The 13,840-nt window shown below is 33.7% G+C and overlaps 1 protein-coding gene across 2 annotated transcripts; it reads left to right on the plus strand.

Moving 5' to 3' along the window:
- The first annotated feature begins 2,285 nt into the window (after positions 1–2,285).
- LOC131167796 (glycosyltransferase-like At3g57200) lies at positions 2,286–13,034 on the plus strand. Of its 2 annotated transcripts, XR_009140155.1 has the most exons (12): positions 2,286–2,806; positions 4,333–4,482; positions 4,595–4,647; positions 5,337–5,445; positions 5,556–5,690; positions 5,914–5,958; positions 6,984–7,171; positions 7,440–7,581; positions 9,881–9,927; positions 10,517–10,604; positions 10,733–11,118; positions 12,817–13,034. XR_009140155.1 is itself a non-coding variant. In XM_058126685.1 (11 exons), the coding sequence occupies exons 1-11, from the start codon at positions 2,456–2,458 to the stop codon at positions 11,033–11,035; spliced, it is 1,611 nt and encodes a 536-aa protein (XP_057982668.1). In that variant the 5' UTR covers positions 2,286–2,455; the 3' UTR covers positions 11,036–11,132. The 2 variants fall into 2 exon arrangements, 1 of the variants encoding a protein (XP_057982668.1); XM_058126685.1 differs by lacking the exon at positions 12,817–13,034 and having other exon boundaries at positions 10,733–11,132.
- Positions 13,035–13,840: the final 806 nt, after the last annotated feature.

Raw genomic sequence — 13,840 nt, forward strand, 5'->3', positions numbered from 1 at the left:
ATTGTTCGAAGTGAGTAGTTTAAAAGAAAATTTCATGAGAAGAGATTTCAAAACTTCTTTAAGATCTCTCAAGCCCATACCCCCTTCCGAGGTGAGTTTACAAATTTTCCCCCAATATTATAGAATAAAGTTTGGCAATGGTACGAATAATAGTGTAGAATTAAAAGCAAATCTCGAAGGAATCCACTTATGCAAACGACTTCATTATTATAATGTGATTATTGAATGTGACTTGTGAATTGTTGTTGATTGGCTTCGGAAAGGTAGATGTACCTTGTGGTATCTTTGAGAATTTTGGAAGGACCTCGTGGCGAAACTAGAACGAGTGAACTTCATGATGATCCATCAATATAGGGAAGACAAAAGTGCGACTGATTTTCTCGCTAGAGAAGGAGAATTGGAAAATAATTTCATTTAGGAAAAACAACATCTTTTACCACATTCTCTAAAAGATATCATTCAGATAGATAGATTGGGTCTAATTTCCTTTCGTCATTAGTTCAACTTCTCGATTTTTGTTTAGTGGGTTAGGTTTGTTTAAAGTTTTTTTGATTTTATCTAGGATTGTTTAGAGTTGTTTCATTGTTTTCTATTTGTAGCTTGTTTTGCTGGAACCATGGTATTCCTCCGCCATAAGTGAAGAGTTTTCTAATAAAGAAAGGAGGTGTTGTCCTCTTTTACTAAAAAAAAAAAAAAAATTAATATAGACACTAAATATGTCCATATTTTTGGAAATTGCATGCTATGTGTTGAATTTTTGTGTGAAACCATAAGTCCCGATTCTAATATAGGTACATTGCGTAAAGATTTTTTTTTGATAGTCTGAGACTTCAGTCACCATCGCGTCACTTTGAACACTATGATGCTATACCAAACTCGAAGGGGTGAAAGCCGCCTGTCATTGACACACCCTTGATAATTCACCGACGTAATGCCTCAAGGGGAATAGAACCCATGACCTTGGGGTCACCAAAATCACAAGTTGCCCTTACTACATTAGCTAGTCTGACTGGGCACATTGCATAAGGGATATTATTTGGTATATTATTCACATAGACACACATAGACGGATATATATCCATTTGGATTTAAAAAAATATAAAGGAAAGGAAAGAAAAATACAAAGGAACCCATTTTTCATGTTTGACTATCAAAAAAAGTGATAATTTTTTTTTTTTAAAAACATATCAAATTAATGAATAAAAACATTGTTTTACATATCATTAACATTTAATATTTTTTTTATTGTTCATTGTATTAAATAATTTTTTATTTTTTGATAGTGCTGGACATAAGGAGAAAATAAAATGAAAAATAATTTTTTTTTAGTTATTTTTCTTTTTCCTTTTTCCAAACAAAATACTTAATCTAAACAAACTCTTACCCTATGTTTGAAGAGATCTTGAATTTGGAGTTGTATTAAATTTGGATAAGATGTAATGTAAAATTGTATTAAAATTTGTCTAAACTTAACGAAATCCAAATCTAAGATATGAATTTCATGCTTCCAAATGCTACCTTATTGTTCTAGAAAAAGAATTGTCTACATAGATATTAGTGACGTGTAAGTTAAATCGCTTAAACAATAGGGTGTATAGTGATATATGGTAATTGCTTTGTAAATGTGTGTACTTTAGTTTTCTTCCATTTTTGTTTTTGATAAAAACGAAGTACACTTTTAGATATAAATACATATCCATATTAATTAATAATATGTGGGGTGCACAGAGAAAATACAAATTATTTATTAAAATCATTTAAATATTTGAAAATACAAATTTATATACGTAAATGCATATATGTCAACCTAACTATTTTTTTAACCAATAAGTTATGACATCATATTTGGTATCAAATGTCTCTAATAAAAAAATAAAAATATAAAATAAAAAAATTAAAATAAAAATTAATTAATTTTTTTATTTAAAAAATTAAAGAACAAATAATAAGATTAAAACTTAAGTAACGCCAAAAAAATAAAAAAAGACAGTGTGCTCTTTGATATATCAAGAATATGCAAAGGATGAATAAAAAAAGTGTAGTTGGGTTGCCCCAAGTATAACTTTGGTAACTTTAAAATTATGGATTCGATTCCTCTTAAAAGTTTATTCCGGTGAATTACTAGGAATGCGACAATGGATGATCGACTTTTACCTCTTGAGTTTGGTACTGTATCATATTGTCGAAAGTTGCGAGAAAATGACTGGAGTCCAAGGTTGTTAAAAAATATATATGTGACAGAAAAAAAAGAGAGTCAAGAACCTGCGCGGACGGCTACAGAATTTTCTAACGACAAAACGGTCATTCTCTCTCTCTCTCTCCTCTTTCTCTTTCTCTTTCTCTTTCTTTCTCTCTCTTCGGTTTCAATTCAGGTCCTTCCCGTGGCTCTATATATGCATGCGCTCTGCACACACACATACACCAACAGAGAGCCTCAAAATCTCTCTGCATTTCAATGGCGGGTCTCCATGCTTCTCTGAGACCCACCCATCCTTCTTCCTCCTCTTCTTTATCTTCTTTTTCATCTCAACACACATTCGGTTCGCGTCTCCTTCTCTTGCTCACTGTTCTACCTCTAGCCCTCGCCGCCTTCGCCTTCACCCTCCAATGGCGCGGAGGCTTGACGGACCCCACTACCCGCTGGTCCTCCGACCGGTCGGAGCTCCCCGGCATGGTCGTTGCAAGGTCCTCGCCCGCCCGCGCATCATCGACCCCCTGCGTCAATGTTCTGGGTCGGAGCTCCCAGCCCTCTTTTCCCATCTATGGAGGCTGGAATTTCAGCTCTCTGGGTGATCTAAGGCCTAAGGTAGGGGTTTTGGTTTTTATTTGATTTGATTATGGTTAATGGCGGTTTGTTTTTTATTGGATTTATTGGGTTTTATGGAAAACTCTAATTCATTACAAGAAAACTATCACAAAAAAAATTTGATAAATGATGTGAAATCCCTTAATTTGTTAGAATTTATTGAGTCTGAAAAAGTCAATTAATCCAAAAAAAACCATGGAATAGAATTCAATTTCACTCAAGAAATTTCTTGTAATTTTTTTTTTTAATGAATAGCAAAACTCGGTCTTAGTGTTAATGTTTCTGGCATCCTCAGTTTTTTGATCTGGCTTCTTGGTTGTGTGTGTGTGTGTTTATATTCTGGTTAGAGAAGTCTCTCTGATGTGTTACTGTTTGATTCAAACTCTTCATACTTGCACTCATTTTTTTGGCATTGTTTTTCTTCTTATTGAAAAAAAAAAAAGGATTTGAGGTAGATTCTTGGGTGTATGTCTTAGAAAAATTATGTGGAAGGTTTTGAAATTGGGTTGTTCTAAATTTAAATACAATGTAATTATGCAGTTACATTTTCATATTTTATTATATCTACTGTTTTATTGTGTATGCAATGAATTAATTTTCATATAAAAATATCTTTATTTTTAATTTCAACATAGCATTACATTGGATTTTGTGGTTTATTCTCAAGATTTTCATTATACCAAAAAAAAAAAAAACATTAAACTGTATCGGGAAAATGCACTACAATTTCTTTCCTTTCATGCCCAACAAAACAACGAAAAAATAACAATAACAATATTTATCCAAATGGAGAGCTCAGATTTGCATTCTAGGTCCTTCAATGTTAAATCTAGCATTGGGACACTGTTATAAGGTGTGTGATACATTGAAAAAAGCTGGCTAAAATTCTTAATGCTGCAGTTCAAGATCAAAACTATATCTAAATTTTTCTTGAGAAATTCCAATTTCCTTTTGACATCATGAAATGTTAAAAACTAATTGATGCAGTTAACTCAAAAGTCATGCAAATGCATTTGTGTGAAGGAGAAACAGGACCAAATCTGTATTTTTGTACTTTCATATGTAACATGTCATTTATGTGTTTTAGCATCGCCAATGTTCTAACTAAAATATCCAAACATCCTTGAATTTATCCCTTGTTATTCCAGATAATATAAACTGTCACATCAATTGACACCTTAACACTTGAATCAGTATCCTTCTCTATTGACATTTTCCCTTTGTTTGGGTAGCAGTAAAAACATTTACTGAATTTTTTTATTTTTAATACATCAGTCTATATATTGAGATTTGATCAATATCCACTCTTTAACTGCATTGATTTTGAGTTGTTGCCACGTTCTCATTTTGTTGTTTTCTCCCACCCCTTATGCCTTATTCAATTTCCAATCCATTTTCTTTATTTTTTTTCCCCTTGATATTTGAAATCACTGTTGTTTTTTTCTGATTTCTTAGGTAGGAACAAACATTCATGTGCCTAAAACATTCCACCCACAAGTTATTAAGAGTATTTGAATGATTGACAGGTATGTATAATGACAAGCACCTCTGCTGGCTTGGAGCAAATTCTACCATGGATCTTTTTTCACAAGGTTGTAGGGGTTTCAACATTTCTTTTGTTTGTGGAGGGAAAAGCTGCAAAACCTAATGCTTCTAAAGTCCTTAAATCAATTCCAGTGAGTAACATCTTTCCTTGTAAAGTAGATCACCTATAGAGGTGTTTTGAGGTTGAATCCTTCTAGTTTGGATATTCTGAATTTATGTGATTTGCTAGCATCTCTTTCTCAGGGCGTAAAAGTCATTTACCGAACAAAAGAGTTGGAGGAACAACAAGCTAAGAGGTCAGTTCGCTTTCCCATTGACATTTGAGTTTGTTTGATTTTAGAGAAGTTTAAAGCATATTATTTAGTTCTCTTCCACTGATATTTGAAATTGCTCTCTTTAGCACAGATGACTTTTTGGATGAACTATGTAATTTGTTTTGCTAAATAGAGATGTAAATTTTTAGATAGGAGTGTGGAGGCATTAATAGGTTGTTCTCCCTATAGCCTTCAAATATTCTATTGGTTTGAAGCTACTTGCAAAACAAATAATTTATTTACCCAGGAAAATATAAGAGATCAAGCTTGAAGGACTATAAACAAATTTTGACACCAAAATGAGAGTGAGATGTTACCCTGTGGTTAGAAATAAAAAAGCCCGTCACAAAGAGATCACGAGTACTAAAAAATACAGAAGGACAAATCAGATTGCTATTGCTTTATTAGATGTTGAAGTAATTGCTTTGGATACATTTTCAACCTTTCCTGTGATCTTGAGCTGCTCTCCTTCCCTGTCTAGAATTTACGTATCTTTTGCTTCTATAGAAACTTGGAATGTTCCACTGATAACAGATCAGTGGAGATGGCCAGCTGCTTTTCTTACCTGAGCTTGTGACAATTTGTTTCCAAGTACACACTTCATTTATTCCTTTATAACTGGTAAAACTTTATTTAATTTTGTCTATTTACGTTATTTTCTGATTCTTTAGCCGGATCTGGAACGAGACTTGGCTGGCAAGCTTTTTCTACAAACCATGCAACTATGAGTTGTTTGTGAAGCAGTCACTCAATATGGAAATGGCTATTGTCATGGCAAGGGTATGGATGAGTATCTTGTATATGCTTAAATCGATACTCAATTGTTTCTTGTATGTGCATACTCATCTTAATTTATTGAAGAACATTATATCCTTCTTCTGCATCTTTAGGATACTGGAATGGATTGGATCATCCATCTTGACACCGATGAGTTAATACATCCAGCTGGTATTCGTGAATACTCTTTACTACAGTTGTTTGCAGATGTGCCGGAAAACATTGATCAAGTTGTATTTCCAAATTATGTAAGTGAAATTTCTTTACTGTTTCAGAAACTACTTTAATAACATAAATATGTTGACATTTGGTTTATTACTTCTCTGTCTATTCCTTTGTCAAATTATTTTTATATTGTGTAAGCATGAGGACATTCAATTAATTACTTCACTTTTTAGTCCTATTCAAATTCTTCTTTATCATCAGAATTTTTTATGACTAGAAATGATGACGGCATATTATTTGATTCAGGAAAGTGGGGTTGAGCGAGATGATATAAAGGACCCTTTCAGTGAGGTATAATCTCTTTCATTTTGTTAATTTTTTTTTCCAATGCTTGCAGCTTAATTTCAAGAAATAAATTCAGGCTCATAGCATCACAGCTTAACAACAGTGAAATGAATTTACTTTGATTAGGCACTTGCCATCTATTTTCATTGTTCAACTCTTTGACAACATGAAAAAGCCAAAAGCTCTGTCCTTCTATCCCTTGAATAAATAGAGAGGGAGAGCAGAGGCCTTTGGTGTCCCCTCCAGATAAGAATTGGGGCCTCACAATTACTAGCCAGTATAATATGCTTTTCTCTCATATCTTTCTTTGTATATGGTTCGATATTCTAGGGTCCTAGGCATAGAGGAACCACACCAATCCATCCCAAACTTGGTGGTTAAACTCTACTGCGGTAACGGTACTAATTTTGTAGACAGGCTCTCTAACACAGCTTATGTGCATAAAATAGTGGTCAACAAGGAAAAATATTTTTTTACTTGTATTTGAAATGTATAATTAAAAATTACAATAAAATGCTAGTTCTAATAGGGACTGACTTCTGGATTACGATTTACAACTGGCTGGCTGGATTTTTCAGTTTTCCACACAAATTTTTCACAGGGATAATTGTCAGGGGAAAAAGAAAAGATGTCAGGGGTAATTTTGGGAAGAAATTCGGAGGAGAAGTAATGCTGATTTTAACTAGAACTTTTCTTCAATCACTTTTCAGAATTTTGAAAATATGTTAACATACTGACGGGATATTTTTAAAATAAAATATCCAGGTCAAGGACCTTAACAAAAATTGGACACCGAGGGATTGCATGTTTGCTTTATAATAACATCGATATATTTTGGGAATTTGAGTTTGAAATAAATTTTTGCAAATGTTTCTGGACCGCGCTGCTTGCTTACTGTGGAGCACTTTTTTGTAACTTAGGAAGTGCCTTTGGTCTCTTTTATATTCTTGCTCGTCATTGTCCACATAATGGAAGTTATATATTGCAATTTTCGATTGATTAAACAGCATGAATTCTTCATGTTGTTGTAGGTATCATTGTTCAAGAAGAATTTTGACCATCTTCAAAGAAAAACATACTTTGGTAGTTACAAAGAAGCAACCCGTGGTAATCCTAATTACTTTTTGACTTATGGAAATGGGAAGTCAGCTGCACGGATTCAAGATCATCTTCGTCCTAATGGTGCACACAGATGGCACAACTATATGAAGAACCCTAAGTATGAAGAATTCTATCTTATATAACGTTAATTTCATGCACAGTTATCCAATTATGCTTTTTTAATAAGAAAAAAAACCACATCTATGTACATAAATATATAGAAATATATTTCCTATTTACTTAGTTGTAGATGCTCTTGTACAATTTTCACTCTTTTACTCTATATGCTTGAGTCAAAAGTTTGGAACTAATCATGGCCAAAAGGTTTAAGGTTTTGGCTATATTACTTCTACATGAAAATGATAATTCTGTATATTCTTTGATAGAGAGATCAAATTGGAAGAGGCTGCAATTTTGCATTACACATATCCTAAATTTTCTGATTTGACTTCGAGACGTGACCGGTGTGGCTGCAAGCCTACAAAGGTGGACGTGAAACGATGCTTCATGTTGGAATTTGACAGAGCTGTGAGTTTTTCCCATCAACATTATGCTCTTTCTCCTCTCTATTCTTCCCCTACCCATAAATTTTTTTTACATTTAGAATCTGTGCTGTTTAAGTTTGATCGTTTTCCATTCCCCCTTAATTTTCTCCAGTTAAATTGTTCTAAAAACATGTACATTTTAATATAGTCATTGTATATGCATTTTGAGCTCACACGCACATAGACAAAAGATGAAACAACATTTTAGCATGCAGACATGTGCACACACACACACACACACACACAGATGAAGAAGAAATAACATTTTTGTATCAATAAATAAACTTGGTGTCATAACACATATCATACTATCTAATTATCTAAATCTGAACCTTCGCCCGAGTCTTTTTCAAGGCTATATATATACACACACATACATAAATATATATGTAATTTATATTGATACAATAGTGCCCAAGGCCCTTTGGGCATTCGATAGTCCAATGGACAACAGGCCCACCCCTTTACCCTTCTCGAGTTAAAGTGCCAAGGCTATATTTTTAGGTTCCATTTGGAATATGGAGGACAAGAAGACATGAAAGATTTTGGAATTTTGCTCCTTATTTGGTTTTTGAGAAGAATCAGAAAGAAGACCAGATATAAATATATATATATATATATATATATACTAAATCAAAAGGAAAAATTTTTTATTTAGGGATGCGTAAAAATATAATAAAAAAGTATCACCTTTTTTCTTTTCCTTTTCTCTTCTCCCATAAAATCCTTGATCCAAATGGGCAGTATCATACTATCATGTGAGGGATTTTCCCTGTACCCGACCTGTGAGCAATGGGTTGTCACCCTCATTTTGTTAGCATTAGCATAATAGATGAATGTAAACTATAGAAATTCGAACAAATCTTGCTAAGAATGCCTGACACAAGGATAGGACTAAAAGATCAATTTTATATGAACAAATTAAGTTATGATGTTGAATATATATATATATATATATATATATATGTATGTATGTATACACGTATACATTAACTTCTTTCCAAGAGTAAAATAGAAGAGGTCCTCTCCTTCTAGTCTCACTCTTTACCTTCTTTACCTCCAGTTTGGCCCCCAACCAACATTTTGGTATGCAAACAGTGATACTCTCCCTCTTCCTAGATTGTTTTTTTCATTGCCCTAGTAATGTTTCCTAACCTGAACTAATGAGGTTCTGAGATGGACTCTCGGTATTGTAGACCTGATGACGTTTTTGCATGTCCTGAATGTAAATAGTAGATTGGCCAGTTTGTATTTTTTTTGCACAACTTTTTTTTTTTTTGACAAGCAAAGAGTCAAAGTTTCCTTGGAAGGAAACAATGGGGGGATGACGCCCATACAATATAAAAAATCTAAGACATCATGTGCATTATACATAGGCTACCCCAAACCAAAATCCTTAGTCTGTGGCCACGTGCTTTTGAAGTATATCAGGAAATTTCCCGTCTCAAAGGCTCTTCTATTCCTTACCACCAAAACATCCAAAAAATTGTAAGAGGGATTTGCCTGATAACTTTTTATCCTTTCTTACAGCTATAGATACTGTCAAGGCTCATAACTCATAACTCCTCTCCCATTGATCCTAGAGGAAAACCCCACAAAATCTCAACAATACAGCAAGCTATATTCCACAACTGAGAAATCCACTTGCAGGGTAAAAACAGGTGCTGCACACTTTCAGCTGCATTTTCATACACACCATAATTTTGCCCATACTTGTCTGCCACAGCCCAATTCCCTTGTCTGCCCCAATTATGACTGCATGCAACCATTTATCTCCAAAGTTTCTTCCAAGACTAGGGGAGAATCCTGTTGCAGGTTGGGCTGTTATAAATGCATGTGCATTCATAATTTTGAAGTGGTGACAACATTATGACAACAACTTTTACTAATGTTAAATTTCTTCAATCACTGATGTTGCAATCAATATTATTTCATTCAATACTACCATGAATGACCTCATTCATAAGTGTGTATGACATGTAAGCAAAGTTAAAGGGCCAGTATACTGCAAAATGTAGCTCATGAACTATGGACGGAATTTTAAGTCCATCATGACAGAACCTTGCACGGAAGCTCTTTTGAGTTTTGGTTTGTACAGAAAGGTCTATTAGTCTGTCTGCAAATTTTTAAATTTTTAGTTGCAGTTTCTACAGATTCTCTTTTATGTTCATTTAGGACAGCATGAAAACATGGCAGAGTTGACAATGTAGTATGCTGATATTTGACTGTTTTAACTCATACAAAGAGTAGTTCATTTGCCTTATTCTTATTCTACACTGCAGGCATTCATAATTGCTTCGACTGCAACAGAGGAGGAAATGCTTCAATGGTAATAATCTAACTGAAAATGATTACTAATTTTCTAGCCTAATATTTCAATCTGAACATTGGGCTTTTGAGGTTCTTCACTTTATTGACTGCAAACCCAAAAAAGTAACAAATCAAGGACCAATGCTTGAAATTAACTTTTAGAAAGTTTCTTTTAATATCTTACTGTAAGTTTGGAGTAATTTGCTCCATAATTGATAACGTCTACTAAAATTTATCATTCTTTAAATTCCCAAGGGTTGGACATTGGAATGGGGAGGCTTTTTTCTTCTCTCTCTCTTTTTTTTTTTTTGGGCTTGATGGTTTCAAGTTTGCATTCCTTCACTTGCATTTTTCTTATAGCATTTACAAACAGAGTAGGCTAACATTAGCAGAATCAATACTCATAAGTGATTTGTTTAATGGAAAATGTACATATGTATTGAAAGTTACAGGAAATTTGTTTCTGACAAAAACAAACATACAGAACCGTCCCCAACCCCCAAAAGAAAAAGAAAAAGATAACCATTATGAATTAACATATTCCAATTGGTGATTGGACCCTTTTATTCTCCACTCTATTCTTCTCATGAATACTTCTCTTGCTTCAGGTACCGTGAGCACGTTGTGTGGACCGACAAAACTCTGATGATGAAACTTCTAAAGAAAGGCATTTTGACTCGCATTTATGCTCCCATGGTAAGTTGATTTCTGACAAACATGCCTCTTATACTACTCCAACGTTTGAGCAGTACATTTTTTTGTTTGTGTGTGCATGCATTCACATTCCTATTATGCAATGACCTTTCTATTTTCTATGCTCATAGGCTATTGTTCGTGGATTGAGGGAATCTGGTGTTTTCAGTTCCATAATTGCATCGGCTCAGGCAACTCACTCAAAGGACAAGTTATTATCCCGTAAGTGGAGTAATTCATCCAAGACAATTGAATCTGAAGCCATTTCCACAAGAAAGATTGGCAATAAAGGTGCGTCTCAGGCAACTGCAAGAGAAGTGTTGGAAATTGGAGAAACTGATGAAACTGATTCTCATGCCCCAGCTGTCCCTCCATTATCACCTCCTGGAATGGACAAACTCTTAGTAGATGTACAATTTTTCCATATACAATGACCTCTGCCTCACCCATGGTCCCATGTTGTAGGTGTCTTCATTTAAAAAATTATCTTAGAAACAGAAATTTTTTCTAAAAGATAGTGAAATTATGATAGCTTCCCAAGAGAAAGGGGGGGGGGGGGGTAAAATTATTTCAAGTTTAATTCTTTGTTTTATATCAACAATCACAACAAGTAAATAAAACAATTCAACCACAACCAATCAACAAGATAATAAAAAATTTGATCTTTGTATCAATAGCCCTGTAATAAATTGTGAAGCACGCTGAATTTATGTAAGCCCTGTGTTTTTTCCAAACTCACAATTTTTCTTTGTGTTTATCTTTTAAACAAACTTTCAGATTAATAAATTTAGGATGATCAACCAACATAGTCCCTTTCGGTTTCCGCAATCAATGTTGATCAAACCAAAACAAATTATCCTCCGGTCTATTTAACAACCATACACTCAAAATTAACAATTTAAAGCATACACGTAGGTTGTAAGTATTGCTGAAAAATAAAGAGTAAGGAAGAAGAGAGACACAATAGTTTACAAGGTTCAGCTCCAACCTAGGTCCTCGCCTTTGGCAAACCACCAAAGGATTCACTAGTTCAGTTCTGTTGACGGGTGGAACAATACCGATTACAATCACTCCTTTCGTTAGGCCAGAGCCTGCCTCTCCAAACGATATTTTCTCGTTTGGTCCAACGATTCTACAACCATTGTTTATAAACAAGAACCAAGATAGAGAAAAGTTTGTGTACAAGAAAACACTCTCACAGCAGAGTAGGTTAGTATAACATTCAGCACAATAATACTTCAAAGTAATTCAAATATAAAAGAATTTGAAGCTCAATACCGAATTTAAATCACCAAATATCTTTCAAGTATTGAAAGATTTAGACTTTGAAGGCTTTACTTCGAAGTTTATATCAGCAGTAACTTAGTAGTTGAAGATGGATGAACACAAGAGAATTTGAGAGCTTTTTAGAGAGAACTTTGATTATTGGAAATTTCTTGGTGTGAGAAATCTTTGAAGTTTGGGGCTATTTATAGAAGTTTAAAAGTAATTCCTTACTCTCAAAGTTTCCTTAAAGTAGTTTTCAAGTTTCTCAAAATAATAGTGTCCAAAAAATCCATTTAAAAAATTTTCATGTTGAGAGTTTTTAAGCCAACATTCGAGTGACAGTCGCCTGTCATAGAAAAAACTCACAACACAGAACACTAGCAGTCGCCTGGCATGACTACCCAGGCGCCTGGCTATATTCAGGCAGTCGCCTGGAACCCTACTTCCTCTTTGAATTTTATTCAATTAATTTGGGCAATTACCTGGCAAGTTGAGGCAGTCGCCTGGCCTCTCTGTTTTAAAAAAAAAACTTTATTTTTAAACCCTTCTTTTCTTTGATTTGGAAAACATATTTTAGGGTTTTTCTAAAACTATATTTTTAAGTTTCTTTTTGATTTTATGAGAGCTTCAATTAAGTTTATACTTGAAATTAACTTGAAGTACTTACATACAAACATCTTTAAAACTTTAATCCTTTGATCTTCAAGTAAGTCCTTGTTCTTCTATCATCTTTGAGTTTCTGATATTTTCTTTGAGCTTTCATCAAGTTATCTTTAATCCTCATGTTCTTCAAGATTTCTTTTAATCCATAAGTTTTATCATCATTTTGAGCTTTGTCACTACCTTTAAGCTTTGTCTTTTTCCTGAAAAATTTTCACTTAAATCATATTAAACACATCATGATTTGTTATCATCAAAATAAGAATTGTAAGCCTTGTTAGGCCAACAGATAGAGAGAGAGAGTAGAAGAGGAAGAAGAAGAAGAAGTAGAAAAAGAAGAAGAAGAAAAGTGAGAGAGGCAGGTCTGGCTATTATGTTGGGGCTCTTTGGGGTCAAGTTCTTGGGTTCTTCCCTATCATTACCCCAACACTAATGTACATTCCTAGTATGGACCACAGATTTTGTTTTTTGAAGTGAAAGGTGTATAGTAAGATTTGATTTGATTCAGTTCTAGGATTTTCAAAATTTATTAGCTTTGATTCTTGGATTCCTTTGCCAAGTGCCTTGGATTGCAAAATGAATTTTCTGTTAGCTTTATTGGTTTATACTAACCACAAGGGATGATTTTATATTGTAGATTTCTCCATTCAGGATACATAGATGGTTCTTGCATTCTTATAAGGTGGTATATTGCATTTTTTCCTTCTATATGCCCTAACAAAATGTTGCATCTTTAGTTCATTCCCGTAGGAAACTTGTGAATTGCAAGTAGCCTGAGAAAGACTAGATATGGCAGTCTAATATAGTCTAGCCACCTATCCTTTTGTTAGTGGGAAACAAGAAGTGTGCCATTGAATTAGTAGGCAGGGCACTAGCTTGCAATTACTACTGTGGGAAGAAAAAAAGAAAATAGAAAATCAAGAAAATGGTCCAACAGATTCACTTTTATGATGAGAAATTTGAAAGTATAAATGAAAGATATAAGATGAAGATGAAATTATAATGAAACAATCGTTTAACATGATTATGATAAAACAAAGTATTATTAAATCGTATTTAGTTTCATTCAAATGCACATAAATCTGACTCTAAGATCAAAGTTCATGTTTCCAAACATTATCTAAGAAAAGCAATATTAGAGGTGACTAATTATCTAAGGAGATTGTGATAACTTTATATCGATCTCATAAATCGTTATGATACTAATCTCATTAATTATGCAACAAAGTCAAATCTAAAGAAGCCTCTTATTCTTAATGTGTATTTCTAAAGCATTTAGTGATCTTACTTACAAGTATGACTTCAAAAATCTT

The sequence above is a fragment of the Malania oleifera genome, chromosome 11 (genome assembly GCF_029873635.1).
Source record: "Malania oleifera isolate guangnan ecotype guangnan chromosome 11, ASM2987363v1, whole genome shotgun sequence".
Lineage (NCBI taxonomy): Eukaryota > Viridiplantae > Streptophyta > Magnoliopsida > Santalales > Ximeniaceae > Malania > Malania oleifera.